The sequence below is a fragment of the Sinocyclocheilus anshuiensis genome, unplaced genomic scaffold, assembly GCF_001515605.1.
Source record: "Sinocyclocheilus anshuiensis isolate Anshui unplaced genomic scaffold, SAMN03320099.WGS_v1.1 scaffold12, whole genome shotgun sequence".
Lineage (NCBI taxonomy): Eukaryota > Metazoa > Chordata > Actinopteri > Cypriniformes > Cyprinidae > Sinocyclocheilus > Sinocyclocheilus anshuiensis.
In genome coordinates, this window is record NW_015555713.1 from 489402 (window position 1) to 510917 (window position 21516).

Here is a 21516-nt window from a genome sequence, read left to right on the forward strand (position 1 = left end):
CAAATCAGTATATTAGAATGATTTCTGAAGGATCATGTGACACTGAAGACTGGAGTAATGATGCTGAAAATTCAGCTTTGCTATCACAGGAATAAATTACATTTTAAAATATATTCAAATAGAAAATAGTTATTTTAAACTGTAATAATATTTCACAATATTACTGTTTTTACTGTATTTATGATTAAATAAATGCAGCCTTGGTGAGCAGAAGAGACTTTAACAAGATTAAAAACCTTATTGACCCCAAACTGTATATCAAAAGCACTTCAATAAAGCCATGTTTTTTCTATATTCTTGCTAATTATGTGACAGAATTAAAACACCCTTCTCAGAATTGATCACCCTTGTTCTCACCTGAAGGTCGTCGTATAGACTTCCGCTCAGGTACATTTCTCGTAGAGGCATATCAGGCAGTTTGGCGTGGAGAAAGACTCTGAGCTCCGCACAGATATCCAACGCGGCACGGCGAGCGACGGCCTGCTCCACCGAGGGGATCGCCACTCGTTCATGAAAGAAGGCCCAGAGGTGTTCCTGCAGTGAGAGGCGCATCCGTGCCTTCTGGAGTTCAGCCTTACCAGGGCGGCCACCACCACGGCCCATAACACAATGTAAAGAATCTAAACAAAAAAATAAAACAGAAGAAAACAAAAAATAGACATGACATCAATTTAGCATACTTAAACATTCAGACAGCTTCCAAAGTTCAAAACCTGGTAAAATAATTCACCTTAATCACAACACACAGCCTAAAGCAACACAATCTTTAATCTTACTTCACATCGACTAGTAATTCAGACAAGTCACCAACTAGTCAAAATGGTTACACGCATCCCTAATGCCCATACAACAAATGAAGGGTCTACAGAAATCTACAATGTGTTAGTTAAAGAAGGGTTTAAATACCCACTGAGCAAGTAGAGCAGACACTCCAATATGTACAAGCCTGGTGAACAATAAGGATACAGGTTAGGATGAGATAAACCAGGGAAAACCATGTCCATGATGGCCCAGGATAAAATAAATAAATAAAGGTTCATTCAAATTACAAATTATGAATGAAAATTAAAAATAAATAGATTAAAAAAAATAATATTTTTTTTTTAAACTTTCCTCAAATCTATAAAAAAAAATAATAATTTTCAATAATATGGAACAAACCTAAAACAAACAAACAGTTGAAAAGCACACATTTTCTCATGGCTGCTGCATTCAAAAGCACAGGATGTTAAGTATGCAAGGCACCAGAGATTCATTACCTGGCTTGAAGGAGCTGGAGGAGGTGGGGAGCGTCTGTAGAGAGCGGCTGACGTTCTGTTTCATGTCACGGTTCAGCGTCCGTGGTGACGACCCCAGCCAGCTCGGCTCCTCCCAGCTTCTTTGTCCCGACGGGTCGGCTTTAGTGGGACTGGATGGGGCACTGAGTGTTCGATCGTACATCTGAGACAAAGCAAACTCATTCATACACTAATAATAATAATGAAAATATCTACAGTGCTGGTAACAAAGTATGTACTTTAAGGGATCTTTTTTTCTTCTTCTCATGAGGTACACTTAAAAAAAAGCTACAGAACTTGTGCAGGTCTCTTGCATAGGATATTAAACAAAGTTGACTTCATTCCATCCTTCCATAACAACATCTTTGCAAAGCTGTATTACATTGTGACAGATTCATAAAATAATCCACACTGAATTGTGATGCTCAAAGTGCTAAAATCAAACTGAAATTATCAGAGACATTGTTAAAACTAAACTATCTGCCATTTCATATCATTTGGACTGTGACGTTTTGCTGCTCAGTTTCAATAAAAGCTCTTTCAAAAAGACTGGAAGTTAGTTTTCAAGATCACTGGAAAAGTGATTCCTTATGACATGACCCCTTTAATATACCCATAGGATCGAAGAGCATTACAACCTGTTCCTGTACTCACTCTTTTGACCGCCAGTGTGGCGATCCCGAGCATGGCTGCTCCCCCGACTCCCAGCACCAGCTTTGCATTAGAGAGCACAAAGTCGATTGCTGTGCCAAGCCCATTGTCATCTTTCTTTCCCTTCCGATCCCCGTTCACTCCTGCCATCGATCTTTCCCCTCCCTGAGACAAAGCAAGAAAGAGGGAAAAGAAAAGACAAGAAATGGATTTTCTCATCAACTACAAGTTGTGTAATATGCAGAGCTTATTTGCAGTTCACGAAGTGATGACATCACGTGAATCAATGTCACATGACACGTTCTAGTAATGTCAGCAAATGGCTTGTGTTGTTATTGGTAAAAAGTTTAGACAGAGAGAAACAGGTATGCCAGGGCTCGATATAAGAGGGAAAGACAGTTTAGAAAACGTTAAATATATCAAAATATATGAAAAATGTTAAATGACAGTTATTTGACCTTTTACCCTTAAACAGCTGGGAGAAAATCAAAAGTGTGTCAACACACAGTAGACCTGTGCATTCAGTCTTAAAGTGACAGCAGCCTAATATACCTACTGCTGTCTGTGTCATTAATGTTAATCAAACAACAAAAGACAAAGAGAAAATCTCTTGACTGAATGGCTTTTAATTTGAGCTTTAATAAGGATTAATCTTGGTGTTATACTGGGATCTAAATTTTGGCGTCATAAAAACCTTATTTATTATAATGCAAGATTAAATGGGTTAAAACAACAAAAACAGTGGGCTGGGACAGTGAAAATTCTTAGCGTTGAGCCATGTACAGAAGTGTGCCATTTTATTATTTTTGTATATACTAGCAATTCTGTTATGTGCTTTTGTAATTTTTATTATTATTTTTCTATATTTCAATTTATTTTTATTTAGGTTTAGTTTCTATTTATTTCTAGTTAGTAATTTTAGTCCTTCAATTTATTTTAATTAGGTGCCATGGGAATTTTTCAAATTTCAAGTGTTCATCTAATATGTATGTAATAATATTCAATCATAATAATAATACTACTCCTAATAAAAACACTAAGAATATGTTTTATTTTAGCTTCATCTCAACTGACAACAAAATAATTAAGTTTTAGCTAATGATAAAAACATCAAGCAAATGCAAACTGGCCACAATGTTTCTGATGCAGAAATTCCTTCTTACCGACTAGCGGTCAAACTTTCTCTTGCTGATGGACCGCTTCTTCTACACCAACCCACCCAGCCCGCTGTTGAGGAAGAACTGGCCTCTCTTCAGCGCGTCCTCTCTCTCTGCTGGGGCGCTGAGGGTCTGACAGCGCCGGAACTCTCGGGTCACTGCGCGCCGGTAGTAATCACGGTCGGTGTACTGTAGGTGTTGGCCTGCACGGAGCAGTGCTCGGTACAGCTGCAGCACAGCACTGCGGGACCAGCCGCCCATCAGGGAGAGTTCAGAGCGGGCAGAGACAGATGTCTCACACGCACCTGCAAAAGGAAGTGGACGCTTTAATACCACCCAACAATAGATGACAACAGGTTACTGACCACACCAAAGTGCTGTGGTTACTGCTGTCACAATGCTATCAGATTGATCAAACAGCTGACACACCCAAACCGCATTCAAATTACCACAATTCAGTGCTCTTCTTCAAACAAGGACAGTCCACAGTGTGTCCTTTCAAAACAAACACACATAAAACGTGCGACTTCTTGACCACATTCTCAGTCATGTGACCCAGTAATTACATGTGCAATGTCACCGCACTTGTTATTCCCATTATTAACGTTGGGGATTTATAAAATGCATACATAATTTTTAAAAAACGCCTTAACGTCACTTGATAGCTGATCAAATAAAATAGGAGACTCACTTAACTATAGCCTTTATAACCACTGCGAGATTTCCAGCCTGTTCCACACCTAATATTTAGGATTATCAGGTAAAAACAAAATAAATAAACAAATATATACGTTGGTACATTAATCGCACAATCTAGGGGAAGCAATTCAAGCGAATGTGTATGAAAATTAGACGTTTATAAACAGAGCGGTAGTTATTTGCATGCTACCGTCAGCTAGCCTCTTCTCCAGTGACCTTCTTTAACTGTGTAAATATGCCAATAGTCTCAACCTCTGAGGTCTCATATACTTCATAAACTCATATTCGGAGCCGATAAAAAACTTGAACTCACGTTTGAAATAGACAGAAATGAATGTTTAGCTTGTTAAGGGTGGAGGAGATCAGTCTTCAGTGCGGGGTCGACCAATGCCGCTCCGGAAGAAGATTGGTAAGTGACTAGAAAGTAACTTCCGGGGTTGTTGGAACAAGTTTGTAGCCAGGGCTGTGGCTCAAATTAAACAAACCCTTCATTTAGAACTCTGTGACATTTAACTTTGTTTTCCAAACCCATATTTTTCTGAAAAGCAAAATTACATTATTCATTTTCAAAAACTCATTTTTTCATTCAATCATTTTAGCAAAGTTTTATATTCATTACACAAAAAATAACTCAAAAGGAGCCCTCATGTTACTTTTGTAACACTGATCTCAGAATATACTTTGAAAATATGAGATCACAAAACAAGAAGCTTATAAAAACAATAAAAAGTCTAAAGCTTTTCAAATTTATGTAACTGCCCCATTGTTATATAGCACCTTTTTATCCTAGTATTTATTTTATTTTTTATTATTTTTTTAAATGTATATGTTCATTTTATGTTTTTGTTGTTGTTGTTATTCATGACACTGGCTGGATATTTGGCTTGTACTTTCTGCATTGTACTTGTGTGTGATTGAACTAAAAAAAAGGGGGTTGTGGCTCAAAACCGACTGATCTAGTTAGCACTTTCAGTGCATTTTATTATTATTTTTATAATACTTTCAAAATGCATTTTATGGACTTTAAATCAAACTATGAACTATGAAAGTAGTAATTATTGATATGAACATAAGCACACACAAACACAGGCTTCCGTGTTTTATGGGTTCATTCCATAGACGTAATGGTTTTTTATACTGTACAAATTGTATTTTCTATCCCCTTATCCTGACCCTACCCCTAAACCTACCCCTCACACAAAACGTTCTGCATTTTTAGATAAATAAATACATCTGTATGATTTATAAGCTTGTTTCCTCATGGGGACCAAAAAAATGTCAAAGGTCAAAAGGTCAAAGTTTATTGTTATTACCATACTTGTGGGGGACATTTTATTGGTCCCCATAACGCCTGTTTCACACATACTCCGTCTGCAGTACGTATGCGTTACATATGTGGTGCAGAAGCAGCACGGACTCATTGTGCTTTCACACAGGACGCGTTTGCAGTCCGCTCCTGATCCGCGGCTGTTTACCACAAACACAACATTTACCCATTATTTTGATTTCAAATCCAAACGTAGTTAGCCTATACTGAAAGTGCTTTTTCAGCATTGTGATCCTCTTTTATCACAGTACAGTTACACAATCTTTCATAGACATATTCACGTTTAAACTCAATTGATATAAACAGCATATTACATGCATTTGGCTTCTAGATTTGTATACTAAGTTGCTCAAGCAAGTGGAAACACATTTGAGCACAGCATATAGCTTTCTTGTGTTAGGTTATCACAAATATTTTAAATAAAAATTGACCACTTACAGAGTGCCTTTTACATTTAAATCGTTATTACAAACAGTCCCGCGGGTATTAAAGAACTTTGTTTTTCTACCTCCACAAGACACAATTGCATATGCTGCCTTGTTTATCTAAAAGTGCACTTTTGTTTGAGCTTTCACACTGCACGCGGTTGCGGTCCGTCGGTGCGTTCCAGGAGCGGCGCGTCTGCAGCAGTGCAGCGATCGTTTACGCACCGAGTCTATTTTTGCTGTGCTGCACGCGCTGAATTAAAGTGACAGCGCTTTGTTCGCGGTAAAAATTAACATGGATTGACACAGAAATGTAGTAATTTCACAATAAATATATATAATTAAAGTCTACTGTGTTTCACAGGCTTTTTGGCTAGGTTTAAAACAAATAAAAGTGCACTTTTAGATAAACAAGGCAACATATGCACTTGTGTCTTGTGGAGGTAGAAAGCCAAAGTTCTTTAAGACCCGCGGGACTGTTTGTAATAAAGATTTAAAGGGGTCATATAATGCTGCTAAAAAGAACATTATGTTGTGTATTTGGTGTAATGAAATGTGTTTATGCGGTTTAAGGTTTAAAAAACACATTATTTTCCACATACTGTACATTATTTGGATTTGAAATCAAAATAATGAATAGATCTTGTGTTTATGGTAAACAGCCACGGATCAGGAGCGGACTGCAAACGCGTCCTGTCTGAAAGCACAATGAGTCCGTGCTGCTTCTGCACCACATATGTAACGCATACGTACCGCATACGCACTGCAGACGGAGTAGCCTATGTGTGAAACAGGCGTAACATAGGGAATACCAGGCACACACACACACACACACACACACACACACACACACACACGTGTGTATATGTGTGTGTGTAAACATATCCATTAATTAATGTTCCTTTCTTATTCATTTTGTCATAGTCTGATTAAATTGTGATGAAATAGTTCAGACTTTGAGGGGGGAAACTGTGATGCATGTATATTTACTAATGACATTGTTAGTAAATACATTAAATTACTGACACTAGTGAAAGTGTGTTTTAAAGTTTATTGTCTAAAAATCCACAGTGGCAAAATTGACAATAAATCGAGGAACCCAATCAAGAACGTCTTGACAAGAAGCAATAAACATACAAACAAACCTGTGTGTGTGTGTGTGTAAACATATCCATGAATTATTGTTCCTTTCTTATTCATTTTGTCATAGTCTGATTAAATTGTGATGAAATAGTTCAGGACTTTGAGGGGGGAAACTGTGATGCATGTATATTTACTAATGACATTGTTAGTAAATACATTAAATTACTGACACTAGTGAAAGTGTGTTTTAAAGTTTATTGTCTAAAAATCCACAGTGGCAAAATTGACAATAAATCGAGGAACCCAATCAAGAACGTCTTGACAAGAAGCAATAAACATACAATTTTTCAAGTTATGCTTGATGAGGACATGTGGTTAGTCTGAATAAGTCACAGTTAAACATTGTTCATAATTTGGACGTCTGATATCAAAAAGCACCTTTCTCACGTGAGGCATAACTTGCTCAATACATTCTTTGTTCAACTAGCAGGAGACACTCACACGCGACAAAAATCATCTCCACACAGTACATCACATGACTTTTTTTTTTTAGGTTTCCATGTCTGAACTCCTCATCCTTCTTCCACCATGTCTTTTAGTTCGATAAATGTCCAGATTATATTACTGTCATACTATGATATCCTAAAACTGATGAATGAGATTATAAAGCAATACTAAGCTAATTTAACTTCAAGCCTAAATTCACAGTACAAGGAATGAATTCACATGTTGCAGGTCTTTCTGAATGAAGGAAGAAGGTGAATGCAGAAAAAACATGATGATTGTGGGTCATTCGATTTATAATCTCACTGTTTCCGAACGAGAGAACAAGCCATAATTAAACACACATTATTAAACACATTATTACAGCATACTGGTAAGGATCAAATGCAGCTTGCACACAGACAATCTACAAAACACAGTTTATATAAAGACTTTGCTCTATAATAAGTAGCTTCTGCAGGAGTTAATGTTCAGAATAAAACTGTAGTATCAAAAATGGTGTACAGTTGTAGAAACTATAAATGAGACTGACCTTATACTCTTTTATGGCATATACAGAAAAGGAAAGTCAGTGTGACAATCTGCCTGTTATACCGTTTACGTCTATTGGGAGATAGGAAATTAAATGTCTTAACTGGAATCACTAGGTTCAGATTACAGCCCTCTTCTTGCTTGTTCACTGCAACAAAAGCTTGTTGCACTCTAGCTCTCATCGCATTGACAAGTCAACATAAACTTTGGAAGTCTTTACTGCCCTGAGGTGAGTTGAATGTTTCTATATTGCTTTTTACTTAATATTTCTGCTTGACATTGAAGTACACAAGTTTGTTGACGAACCTTAAATAATTGTACAAAAATCTAAGAAATCACATTTTGCATACATGAGAAAATTGCATAGGATTAAAATCAAGTAATAAAAAAGTAATAAAAGTTTTAACTGAATTAGGGTAAACCCAACTTTAACCCACTAGCCATGTGCATTGGTTTGTAGTACTAAATTAAAAAATATTATATATATATATGTCGTACAGCCACAAAACATATAACAAAATAACCAAAATACATACAATTCAAAAGTTTATACAAATATATGCTGGCTTCATTTGTGATTGAAAAAAGAAAAGATAAACAGTGAAAAATTGAATTCATGCATTACAATGCCAGATCTGTATGTAAAATGTATTAAGTTCTTTGCTAGAAAATATATCTTAAACCAAACAAGATGGTTTGTTGGTCTTAGCTGATTTAGGTTGGTCGCACAGCATGGTTTAGGGGTGGTTTAAGCTGTTTTAAGCAGGCTAATGTAATATTTTGCAGGCAGTTAATATTGTAAGAATATTGTGTTATGCTTTACTGAATAAGGAGTATGGTAAGGCAAATTTGTCTAATAATAATGAATTTACTTGTAATCGTACTTACTTGGGTGTTGCTCCTAATTAAGGTGAATGAAATCAGTAGTAATCAATGACATCACATGATCAAGGTTACCTACAGTGAACTTCCATGTCACCAGGGAGCATAAATGGAAAAAAGAAAGACAGCATTACAAGAGTTACAAAAAGAGACACGGCATGATTAAATCAGGCAAAATCAAATTATACAACTAGGGACATGCAGCATGAGACATATTCCCATGACAACTGGCTATACAAACAGCATGCTATACTCATTATGGCCACAAGGTCAAAAAGTAATTTTGAGTATGTGCACCTTTGGAATGTGTAAAGGTTGTCAAATCATTGTGTACATTAAAAATGCTCATCCTTAGATGTATTGTATGCCTTTTAAACATGCGTGTAGAGTCAAATTACAAATTTCCAAGCCACACTGAGACTTTGTGCTGGAAATAAGCCACTTTATTAATCCATGTAATGAAATGATTGAATTACACATGACAAAAAAAGTAATGTGTCACATGTACCCTGAGAAAACGCACTGGGTGTACTTAAATTTAAATCACATAACACAAATGTAGCATGTGGTCTAAAGTTTTATGTTTCGTCCTCTACTCTACAGGATGGCGCAACCTGATTATCCTATTCCAGAACTGGATGTTACACTCCAGGAGGCTAGTCGGGTGCTTCAGCTCACTTTAAATCCTGACCAGTACCAACACTACAAAACTGCCCTTCTTCAGCAGAAAGATGCACTCCAGGAAGTCCAAGAACAGCTGAAGAAACACGTCTCTAGACGTGAGAACTGGGTGACTGAGGAATTCAAAAAGCGGCTGCTCTCCTGCTACGATCCTCTGCCCAATTCCACTGCTATTCCTTCTGTCCTGCCCTCCTCTAAGCTTAAGGGGGAGTTTGCACAGACAGAGCGGGCTACGGCCCTGCTGTGGGCAGTTGCTAAGCTGTACAGTGAACCATGGCTGGTGGAAGGGGATGTACCAACTGAGCGAACACAACAGTCGCAGGTTTTTGCGGCTAGTCGCCTACCAGGCAAGAGCCAGGATAAGCTAAAGGTGAAGTTTTGGTTCCATTATTTTTTTACATCTAACTTCCAATTTTTACTATTGTAAGATTCTTTAGCAAAGTAATTTTTAGAAATACTGACTCAATCTTAATGACATATTTTCTTGGCCTTAATGTTCCAGACATACCCAGACAGCCTTCACGCCATATTGACCTGTCGAGGGGGTATATTTCCGATTCAAATTTTATGGCAACCAAGTTCAGGGGAATCTCTTTCTCCTTTACCTCTCAATGACATCTATGCCCAACTGGTGCATGCAATGAGTCACCCAGCAGCATCCCCCAAACAAGACCCGTCTACTATTTGTGGTCTGTCTTCTCTTCATCGCCAAGTCTGGCATTCTGTGAGAATGGATATTTTAAATGCAGGGGGAGAAGCAGCAGTTTCGCTTGAAACGATGGAGAGTGCCATTCTGGCTGTTTCCCTGGAAGACAACCCAGCACCGGCTGATCTTGCAAATATACTCAATGCTGTCCGGCTAGGAGAGAAAGATGGCAGATGTTTGAGATACTACGATAAGGTATGTAAAAAAGTTCCCATGCTAATCAGGGTTTGGCAAGATTCAGAATTTAAGAATTGTATCGCTTTCAGTTCATGTCTTGGATTTTGAATGGAATTGACCCCACCCCACAGGAAGTTTATCTATCTATCAGGCCTATAAACCCAAACTTCAAAGCTTTTTAAGCTTTTTTCAAATAAAAAAGTCATATTAATTACTTTGCATTTTTAAATATTTTAACTCTAATTCTTACATTAAACTTTTGCAACTTGTTTGTAAACTAAAATTCCATTAAAAAAACTGAACTGGAATTTAAAGGCATTCTAAATTCCATTTTATATATATATAATAATATATATAAGATGATTTTTTTTTAACATGTACCTACATATCTTTTAACAAACATACCTACAATGTTTTTAGTAAGATAAAATCAAATACTATTAAGATTAATGGATTAATAAATATCATTACCTCAACTGTCTGTAATGTTTAGATATGACTGGCAGAATAACATAACTATTTACCATCTCCATCAACAGGTGGTGAACTTGGTGGTTTTTAAAGATGGCCAAGCAGGCATGTTGTTCGAGCATAGTGCCCTGGATGGAATGGTAGCTGGACTTGTCGTTGAACGTCTGTGGCAGCTCTCAGAATCAGAAAACATAGAAATGATAAACACCCAAACCAGTGGTTTAGCTCCACCCTCAAATGCTGGTTCCCTTCATCCTAAACCTCTGAAAATGCCACTGGAAGGCATAACTATGCCAAATCAGTCTCTTTCTAGCCTTCTACAAGCCAGCCAGTCTGTCATGACTTTTGAAGTTTCATCTTACCCAGATGTATTCACCACCTTAAGGGGCCACAGAGGTTTATATGATGCATGGATTAATTTTACTTTGCAGCTATCCTTGAGGCAAACACTTGGGGATGCAGCTACTAGCCTTATCATGGTGACACCTACTCACATGCGTCACTTCAAACACGGCCGCTGTGATCCCACGTACTCCACAACTGTGAGATCTCACCAGCTTGTTACAGCACTAGCGTCCTGCATTGGCCCAGACAAGGTTCCCCGGTACACAAATGAGCATTTCAGGCTCTTTCACCTTGCCTTTTTAGAGCACAAAAACCTCATTAAAGCCACAAAACTTGGCCTTGGTGTGGGGCCTCATCTGGCAGCCTTGCGCAGATCTATGTCTCAAGTTAACCCACTCAAAAAGTTTCTTGACCCTTTTGGATGCCCTTCAATTTACTTGACTGGATCAGATCTGATGGAGGGAGTTGAGTGTGCTGTAGGTAACGTGTATGCTACAGACCAACTGGCAGTCACATATCTAGGAAGGAAGGACAAAGTACGTCTAGTGCTGAATGGGAAGGGTACTTTCACCAACATTCTAGGAAATCTCAAAGAAAGACTTGAGCTCAATCTAAAACTAGTAATGCTTCTGGCACTAAGGTATGCCATTGCTGGGCAGATGGGAGCCATTGAATGTCTCCTGCAAGATAATGAAGAAAAACTAGTAAATGGATCTTCATTGGATGATGCAGTCAAAGCTGTAGAGCAGAAAGGACACAACAAAACCAGGAAGACAGATTTCACTTTAGTGATTCATGGCGGGGCAGGTGAGGAAATTATGTTGAATCAAAAGGTGATTGGGACCATCGAATTTGCTCTTCAAACAGCTCTAACTCTTGGCGCACAAGTGCTTTTTCATGGAGGTAGTAGTCTGGATTCAGTACAAAGAAGTGTAGTTGCATTAGAGGATTGTTTCTTGTTTAATGCTGGCAAGGGATCAGTATATAACAGAGATGGGGAGCATGAAATGGAAGCCACCATTGTGGATGGGCATGGAAAAAATTCTGGATCTGTGGCTTGCCTGCGAAAAGTGAAAAACCCAATAAAAGCAGCCCGATGTGTTATGGAAAAGAGTATGCACTCATTACTAATTGGAGAAGGTGCAGACAAGTTTCTAGATAGTCTCGGAGAGAAAGACACAACACTGAAATCAGAGTATTTTGACACTGACATAAGATACAAGGAGTTGCTTGTGAAGTCAGGTAATGGCAAGAATGACCATCCTCAAACTGTAGGTGCAGTTGCGCTGGATAAGTGGGGCAAGTTAGCAGCAGCCACATCTACCGGAGGTTTAGTTGGCAAGTGGAAAGGCAGAGTCGGTGACACTGCTATAGTGGGTGCAGGAGTATATGCTGATGAGAAACTTGCCGTGACATGCTCTGGTGATGGTGATGCTTTCTTACGTCAGTCAGTTGCTCACAAAGTAGCCAGCTTATACAACCTCAAAGGTTACAGTCTCAGACAGGCTTGTCGGGAAGTTATCCATAATGATCTGGAGGAAAAGTGTGCAGGAATTATTGCTGTAGACCATCATGGTGAAACCGTTATTGAAACCAATGCTGGGGTCATGTTTGTTGGTTCAATGGTCAACGGCATTCCTCGAACTGAAGCTTTGAGACCTATGAGGGGGTTTTCAAATGTGATTTGGGAGACTAATGAATTGGTAGCTCACCTACAGCCTAATCCTTGGACCCCAGGAGCCGCTATTGTCACTCGAAAAACCATTAATGGACCTAGAAGTATCTTTCAGTTAGTGTTACCTGACTACGTAGCAATGATGCAGGGGGCACGGACTGTTGCCAATCTCCTTTGCGAGAAACTTGGTGTGCACCGCTGCGCCCTTGTGTCCATGCCAGAATTCGACAAGCCAGCTTACATCAAAGTCTTGCCTCTTCATGGCCTAGAACCAAACTGGAAGCCTCAGCTAGCTGAGAAAATGGAGTTCAATCCTTATGACCCTGGATACTGTAGCTCCAAAAGTGGTCCACGATGTGAAGATATACATCTTGACCAGGTGCAGGCAAAGATTCGCTCTCAACTCCCAACACCCAATGCCCCTTCTTGCTTTGACTTCCATGGGGATCCCTCTGGTGGTGGCCTTTTCCCACGCATTATCCGTGGTGAAGAGCAACAGTGGCGTGTCTGGGAAGACCATGAACATGTGGCCTTCCTTACTCCTTTTCCAAATACACCAGGCTTTACAGTTCTAGTTCCAAGAAAACCTCTTACCAGTGACATTTTCCGTATGAATGAGAGTGACTCTACAGCCCTAATTGTCGCAATACGAAAGGTTGCTCATCTTTTGCAAGAAGGAATGAATGCCCATGGTGTAGCTCTCATATTTGAAGGCTTTGAATTTGATTATGCCCATGCCAACATGATTCCATTAGTTCCTCAACCTAATGCCCTAAAACCTCCAACTGTGGCTTCTCAGTTCTGCCCAACTTATGCAGGATATGTAACATCGGTAGATGGGCCCCCAGCTAACAAAGAGGACCTTACAGAGATGCACACCAAGATCACAAAGACTACTGCCCCTCAGTCCTGGGAAGACCCCCAGACTCATGATGTATCAGCCATTAAGAGCAAATGGTATCGCAATCTCTTTCAAATCCAAAACACCCTGTTTCATAGCACGGTAGAGTACTTCAACAACAAATGCAAGTATGCTTATGCACTGACACCTATCACAACTGACACAATCTCTTCTCCAATGGGTCTGGGGTCAGATTCTGAGCCTGTGTTTGTCAACATGCTGGGCCAAGATGTATATCTAGCGGACTCTATGCAGTTTGTTTTAGAGTACTTTATGAGGTTTCACGATGGTCTTCCCGGGGCTTACTACGTGTCCCCCAGTTTCAGAGGGGAAGATCCTGATGCTACACATCTAAACCAGTTCTACCATGTGGAATGTGAGCTCCTGGGTGACATGAATATAGCCATTAGTATAGCTGAAGGCTATGTTGCCCATTTGACTCAGGCAATGCTAAAGGAACATTCCAACATTATCTTAAACACAGCTGGTACACTATCTCATGCCCAAGAACTACTGAAGAACTTAGAAAAACCCCTTCCAAGAGTAACCTTGGATCAAGCCATTCACATTATGCCTTCCTCTGATTGCCTTGAATTGGTTCAGGAGGGACAACCACAGTTTGGAAGAAAGCTAACTCGAAAGGGAGAAAAAGTTCTAATTGAAAAGTATGGAGGTGCTGTTTGGCTGACAGAAATGGACCATCTTGGAGTACCTTTTTACCAAGCATACACTGAAGGTTCGGGCAGGAGCAAAGCCAAGGCGGCTGACCTTCTCTTAGGCTTAGGGGAGACAATAGGGCTTGGGGAACGTCATTCGACACCTGAAATGGTACGAGAGGCCTTACAACACCATGCTGTATCAGAGGACTCATACAAATGGTACATCAACATGCGCCAAGTCATCCCTCTTCTTACAAGTGGATGGGGTATGGGCACAGAGAGATACCTATGCTGGCTTCTGCAGCACAAAGATGTCAGGGACATGCAAATCATACCCAGAATGAAAGCCAAAAAGTTCATGCCTTAAATGGTATATACTTGTCCTCAAGTGCTATATCTTGTGCAAGAACTTTCTACAAACACAGGATACTCAGTAATTATATTGACAGTTGTAGGGTTATAACTTGACATATAAAGCATGGGATCAATGCCAAATACACTCTCTAGTCAATTAATGTCAAAATGTATTTCTATAGCAAATTCTCAAGAAATTTAGCAAGAATAATGATATGAAATTTTGAAATAAAAGTTATGCTATAACTACACAACATTTCAGATGTTACATGTCAAAATGTATTTCTATAGCAAATTCTCAAGAAATTTAGCAAGAATAATGATATGAAATTTTGAAATAAAAGTTATGCTATAACTACACAACATTCCAGATTGTTACATTTTTAATTTTCTGACAGAATATGTTATGTTTTGAGCTGGGCTTGATTGACAGGTTGATTTATACAAATACTCTTTATCTCTATCTTTGTATCTTTTCTCTTTCCTTGTTTTGTTTAACACTTTCTTAAAATATTATATGAATGCATTACAAACCAGCTTGCTGATTTATTAAAAAAAATGTATTATGTATTTTAAAAATGTATTTTATAACACTATTTCACAGTATAATAATAAAATTCAGATAAATTACCCTTAATGTCTTTTCATTGTTTTATCATTAAACACTGAGCTCATTATCATTAAACACTAATCTCAAGCTTGTCATACAAAATATGTGATATAAATTCTTTTCATGTTGATACGTTAAACACATGAAACACTAAAGTAATCAAATGTAGTTGTTATGTATTTAAAAAATGTATTTTATAACACTATTTCACAGTATAATAATAAAATTCAGATAAATTACCCTTGATGTCTTTTCATTGTTTTATCATTAAACACTGAGCTCATTATCATTAAACACTAATCTCAAGCTTGTCATACAAAATATGTGATATAAATTCTTTTCATGTTGATACGTTAAACACATGAAACACTAAAGTAATCAAATGTAGTTGGATAATTATGCTGATACCATAACAGAATGAAAACCACTAAACAGATAATGATCAAGATCAAAGGGCAACAGCTATGCCCTTCTGTGACAATAAATATTCAGGCTAAAACAGGACCAGAGCTTTGCTAAAACCTTCATTACCGACTATGTAATTTTATTCTCATGACCAACACTCACTCCCACAGAACTGCATACCTTGTGACAAGCTACTAAAAAAAGTCTCACAAACTGGCAACAACACTCAGATAAAGAAAACAGTGCCTCTTTCTCCAACTCAAACAAGTCACATAGGGGCAGTATGTATAACAAACAAAGCAATAATTTCTACTTCCAGGTAAGATATTTGCACATGACACAGCTAAACTGAAATGAATCATATGAATGAAACAGATGGCTTTTGGAAAAGCTAGATGATATTATATGTCATCATCTATTCATTACAATGCAGACATTTAAGTGACTCGGTTAAATGATTTCAGAAACCTTGCACTATTTGCACCCATTAAAACATCACTTGCATGACTCCTATTCTATTATTTCCATCATTGATTATTCGAGGTGTGAGAACCAGAAGGGCGTAAGTGACATTTTGGGTGAAATGGAGATATATATATCAAATGAAAGCTCTTGATGAGCTTTCTACTGGCAAAAGTAGTATACTATGTAGTAGTATCCACGAGTGTACACATTTTTATTATAAACGATTGAAATCAGTGCACAAAGTCAGATCAAACTATGGTAAATTTTTGTTTTGGCCCTCCTGTAAAGTTGGTGAAATGTCCCTTACGCCTTCTTTTCTCACCCCTCGATATTTATATGTATGAATTTCTCATGCATTTCCATACTGTTTAGAAAAGAAGGCTATTTATGTTTGGAATGGAATAAACGGTCACATCCAATCATGTATCTGTCAAAAAACCCTTACAAACCTGCCCCCTAAATCTATGCCTTTTGCCTACGCAATCTGTATCATAAATGCTTCTTTACTGAATAGCATTGCAATCTATAAGGCATACATCAGAATCACGTTCAATGGTATCAAAAGAGAACATAAATACTGAAGCAAAGCCATTAAAATACAATTTTTGTACAATCTACTCTAAAAAGCAAAACAGAAAAAAAAAACAATGTAAGCAGGGGGCACCCGGATTTGAACCGGGGACCTCTTGATCTGCAGTCAAATGCTCTACCACTGAGCTACACCCCCTCGCGGTACTAAATAACGCATATGTCGTACCTAAAATACGGTCAAAAATAACTATTATCTGATTTTAAATAAGCAAGGAACAAATTATTGCTATTTTCCTTTTCCGGCCCACAAAATATCACACCGACGTAATACGTGAGCTCTGATTCATTGCTCGCTATTTGCAATATCGACTAACGTTACTGAAGGGGAGCGTGAGAGAGACATGGCTGCTCGGGAACAACACTCATGTCGTCCTTTACGATGCCAGCGACTTCGGCTCGTTCTCTGCTCCACGGGTGTGGTGGATGTTTAGGGTGTTCGGGCACACTTCGGTGTCGGTTCTGGACGGCGGGTTCAAGAACTGGTTAACGGAGGGTCATCCGGTTACCGAGCAATATAGTAAACCAGCGTGCGCCGAGTTCAGGGCGTCCTTTAACAAGTCCTGGGTCAAAACTTATGAAGACATTGAACAATATTAAAACCAATGAATTTCAAGTAGTCGACGCCAGAGCCAATGGAAGATTTCGTGGGGTTGAACCAGAGCCAAGGGAAAGTGAGTATGGATTGTTAGCTGTCATACCTGTTACACAGTTTCTCTGTAAAACAGGGTAGCATTGACTAGTTATGATGTCTTAGGTCAGGAAATGTATCCATGCATGTTACCCCTTTTACTCTTTTGCAAAGACTTAATATGACAAGCTGTGACAGCAGTGTCACACAGTGCCATGCTTCATACATACTTTTGTATAATTAGTAGGCCTATACTTGCATTTTGTAACCACATTCATACGGACTTCTAAGTTATTTGTGAGGTACCTTTATAGAATATATAATGCAAGGTACAACAACCAAAGATTTTATGTACCAATGTAAGACAAAGGTTATTTATCAAAAATGCAAAAGTGCCATTGGCTTATTTCTCTTTATCTCAGACACCGAGCCTGGTCATATTCCTGGATCGATCAACATGCCTTTTCCCAGCTTCCTGGACTCGACATCAGGTCTAGAACGTCCCGTGGAGGAACTCAAGAAGCTCTTCCAGCAGGCTGGAGTTGACATGCAGAAGCCCTTCTGGGTCACCTGTTGCTCAGGTGTGACAGCCTGTCACATCGCCCTCGCTGCTCACCTGTGTGGCCACCCGGGGGTCTGTCTGTACGACGGGGCGTGGGCCGAGTGGTTCACCAGAGCTGCACCTGAACATGTGATCTCTGAGGGAAAAGGAAAACCGCCACGCTGAATGGTTTCTTAGACCCATACTACACCATTTCACTGGAATCAAGACTAACACAATCACTAGAGTTTTAATTGAGGCCTCATTTGTATCAGAAATGATTGCATAAAAAGACTATTAAGTACTGCACTATTCTACTACTATCGCATATGCATTAAAGCCCCTTTTCTGGTTGAAATCTGGGTATATATATCTAGGAAGAGAATTAAAAGAAGGCATAAGCAGACAATTATGCTTTAGCAATTCATAAATCAGATGTAAGAATACAGAAGAAAACTATTTCAGAATAAGTTTCTAGAATGTATTTATATATGATGTTAAAATGATGTCTTTATATCAATATAAATGAATTATTTAGCATTTAAATGTAAATTTGCCTTTATGAAGGAAATATTAATAATCAATAATGCCACATTTAATTTTTAGGCAATAGAAATGTGATCTTTACTATTATAAGTTTTAAAAATTAACTAAAATTACTGACTTAACTCCGTTGTTCCTGTTTTCTTTATATTTCAGAGTTTATCTAATAAATACAATATACTGTAAACACAAACAGCTCCTGTCTTGTGTGCCAGTGTTTAAAACATTACAAATACTTAAAAAGAATGCATTTTCATATTGCTCTCACTGTTAAATTATGAACTTACACACACACATATATTTATTCCTGTGATGCAAAGCTGAATTTTCAGCATCATTACTCCAGTCTTCAGTGTCACATGATCCTTCAGAAATCATTCTAATATGCTGATTTATTATCAGTGCTGGAAACTGTTGTGCTGCTTAATATTTTTTTGGAACCTGTGATACTTTTTTTCAGGATTCTTTGATGAATAAAAAGTTAAAAAGAAGAGCATTTATTTAAAATAGAAATCTTTTCTAACAATATACACTACCGTTCAAAAGTTTGGGGTCAGTACATTTTTATTCTTTCTTTTTTTGAAAGAAATTACAACTTTTATTCAGCAAGGATGTGTTACATTGTTAAGAAGTGATAGCAAAGATTTATATTGTTAGAAAAGATTTATATTTTGAATAAATGCTGTTCTTTTTAACTTTTTATTCATCAAAAAATCCTGAAAAAAATGATCGCAGTTTCCAAAAAAATATTTGGCAGCACAACTGTTGCCAACATTGATAATTCTAATAATAAATCAGCATATTTGAATTATTTCTGAAGGATCATGTGACACTTTATACTGGAGTAATGGCTGATGGAAATTCAGCTTTGCATCACAGAAATAAATTATATTTTAAAGGATATTAAAATAGAACCCATTATTTTATATTATAATAACATTTTTGCAAGATTACAGTTTTTTTCTGTATTTTTGATCAAATAAATGCAGTCTTGATGAACATAAGAGACTTCTTTAAAAAACATTTAAAGTCTTACTGATCCCAAACTTTTGACCGGTAGTGTGTATATATATATAATAGCCTATATGATCTCCTAAATGGATTCAGATTTCAGATTCCCGTTTGTCTAACACACGTGCCACACTTAAAATGGCCGCTTCTGATGGACGTCTATAGTTGACTCTGATATTGCCTGATGGTCCTGCGAATAATAACAAACAAACGCTACTCCATTCCACTGCCTTCATGGATGAACGTTGTTTGTCTATTTCCCCGACGTTTTAGACCAAATCTGGATGTGATTTTTCAGTTGAGCAAATTCACTTTGATTCCGAGTACAAGATTTCAAAATCAAACTGTTGAATATCAAACGCTAGGTTGGGTCGCGAGGTATTTTCCTCAGACGCTTGGCTCTTTTTAACGTTTCCAGTGTTTATTTTAGAGTTCGTTTTTCACTAAAACCGTTTTGGGTTGGCTGAAAAGGCATTTTTAAACATTTATTAACGGTAAGCCAGCGCCTGTAATTGACAGCGAGTGACATACAATGCTAATGATGACATGAAATGCGTGTTGCAAATTAGCGCTGAAAACATTGAAAGTCGTTCACTTTAATCTTTATGTGTTGTATCTAAAAACATTATATTCATATAAGCTCTGTTGTAATGTTTATTTGTGTCTTTACGGATGCACGGTTGATGGTGTATGTTTTTTTTTTTCTGTCCACAGGTGGCGCTGTTGAGTCATGTCTGGAATTGCTTTGAGTAGACTGTCACAGGAGCGCAAAGCCTGGAGGAAAGATCATCCTTTTGTAAGGGACACACACGATCAAATGTTTGAGTGTAGACTTGCAAACTATTCAGTCAGTCTGTAATCAGTCTATATTTTGCGCTGTTGTACCTTTGGTTGTTTCTTTGTAGGGTTTTGTGGCTGTACCAACCAAAAACCCAGATGGCACCATGAATCTCATGAACTGGGAATGTGCAATACCAGGAAAAAAGGGGGTTAGTATCCTTCTTAACAATCTTACACCTTTCTCTAAATTATGTTTTAGAATAAGTTACATAGAGTTCTAAGCAATGTCTCAATCTGTATGTTTGTTTAGGGTATTTTTTTATGCTTATTTGTCTTTAACATTTATACTTGCATGCTCTCATACTTTTATATACATGTAATCTCTTCACTTATTTTATTTTTTTCTTCTTCTGTGTAAGCATACTTGGCTTTTTTTTTGTTGTTGGCTGCATTATGCATATCCTCCTGAGAACCAGAAAAAAAGTTTTGCAAACTTTTGTTGTTTTTATGTCATGACATTGTTTGGAGCATAAGAAACAAATGGAGAAAAAAATTTTTGGTTACACTTTACTTGAAGGGGTGTGCATAAGACTGACATGACACCTTCATAATCATGACATGACACCTACATAATCATGACATGACACAATTATGACAACTGTCATCAAGTGTAATTCGCTCAGTTATGTAATTTTTAATGCAAAGATGACATTGTTTGAGATGTCTTTGTTATGGGCTATGGTTAGGGGTAAGGGTAGGAGTATGGTTAGGTTAGGGTTAGGTCAAATAATGTCATATTTGCATTAAAAAGTACATAACTGAGCGACTTCAAGTAAAGTGTTACCAAAATTTTTTATTCATATTTTATTCTATGTCCTTTGTAGAGGACACCAGGACTAAGTTATTCAAAAAGATACATAGACATTAAAAGGCATGTATAGGCAAAAACAAAGTTTTATTTTTTCATTCACCAATCAACCATTCACCAGTATTTAGGTTTCAGGCTATTTTTAGCCAAACTTTGTACAAGTCAAGTCAAGTCGCCTTTATTTATATAGCGCTTTTAACAATACAGATTGTGTCAAAGCAACTGTACAGCATTAATAAGTGAAATAGTGTGTCAATAATGCAAAGTGACAATAGTAAACACTAATTTTTCAGTTAAAGGCAGTTCATCATTGAATTCAGTGATGTAATCATCCAGCTCAGTTCAGTTTAAATAGTATCTGTGCAATCAAGTCGACGATATCGCTGGAAATTAAGTGTCCCCAACTAAGCAAGCCAGAGGCGACAGCGGCAAGGAACCAAAACTCCATCGGTGACAGAATGGAGAAAAAACCTTGGGAGAAACCAGGCTCAGTTGGGGGGCCAGTTCTCCTCTGGCCAGACGAAACCAGCAGTTCAATTCCAGGCTGCAGCAAAGTCACATTGTGCAGA

The 21516-nt window shown here is 37.8% G+C and overlaps 3 protein-coding genes, 1 non-coding gene and 1 pseudogene across 5 annotated transcripts in view; 3 read left to right on the top strand and 2 right to left on the bottom strand.

Moving 5' to 3' along the window:
* The window catches only part of LOC107672138 (mitochondrial dynamics protein MID51), an 8363-nt gene extending 4176 nt beyond the window's left edge, over window positions 1–4187 (bottom strand). The window contains exons 1-6 of one of the 2 annotated variants that reach the window (XM_016465237.1): window positions 4098–4187; window positions 3092–3390; window positions 1932–2093; window positions 1260–1440; window positions 911–946; window positions 358–620 (exon numbers count right to left, since the gene is read on the bottom strand). In XM_016465237.1, coding sequence (XP_016320723.1) covers window positions 358–620; window positions 911–946; window positions 1260–1440; window positions 1932–2078 — 627 coding nt within the window. In that variant the 5' untranslated portion in view covers window positions 2079–2093; window positions 3092–3390; window positions 4098–4187. The remainder of the gene's footprint in view (window positions 1–357; window positions 621–910; window positions 947–1259; window positions 1441–1931; window positions 2094–3091; window positions 3391–4097) is intronic. The other variant, XM_016465238.1, reaches the window with a different exon arrangement.
* Window positions 4188–7824: 3637 nt separating this feature from the next.
* On the top strand, window positions 7825–14692 carry LOC107672154 (uncharacterized). Its single transcript, XM_016465254.1, has 4 exons — window positions 7825–7883; window positions 9140–9587; window positions 9720–10118; window positions 10640–14692. Exons 2-4 carry the CDS (start codon window positions 9141–9143, stop codon window positions 14516–14518), a joined length of 4725 nt encoding a protein of 1574 aa, XP_016320740.1. The 5' UTR covers window positions 7825–7883; window position 9140; the 3' UTR covers window positions 14519–14692.
* A 1111-nt stretch (window positions 14693–15803) lies between these two features.
* On the top strand, window positions 15804–18186 carry LOC107672117 (3-mercaptopyruvate sulfurtransferase-like; annotated as a pseudogene).
* On the bottom strand, window positions 16641–16712 carry trnac-gca (transfer RNA cysteine (anticodon GCA)). Its single transcript has one exon. It is a non-coding gene; the product is annotated as a tRNA-Cys (tRNA).
* A 1214-nt stretch (window positions 18187–19400) lies between the features above and the next one.
* LOC107672151 (SUMO-conjugating enzyme UBC9-like) overlaps window positions 19401–21516 on the top strand; it is a 6682-nt gene continuing 4566 nt past the window's right edge. The window contains exons 1-3 of the mRNA XM_016465249.1: window positions 19401–19793; window positions 20014–20095; window positions 20205–20288. Coding sequence (XP_016320735.1) covers window positions 20030–20095; window positions 20205–20288 — 150 coding nt within the window. The 5' untranslated portion in view covers window positions 19401–19793; window positions 20014–20029. The remainder of the gene's footprint in view (window positions 19794–20013; window positions 20096–20204; window positions 20289–21516) is intronic.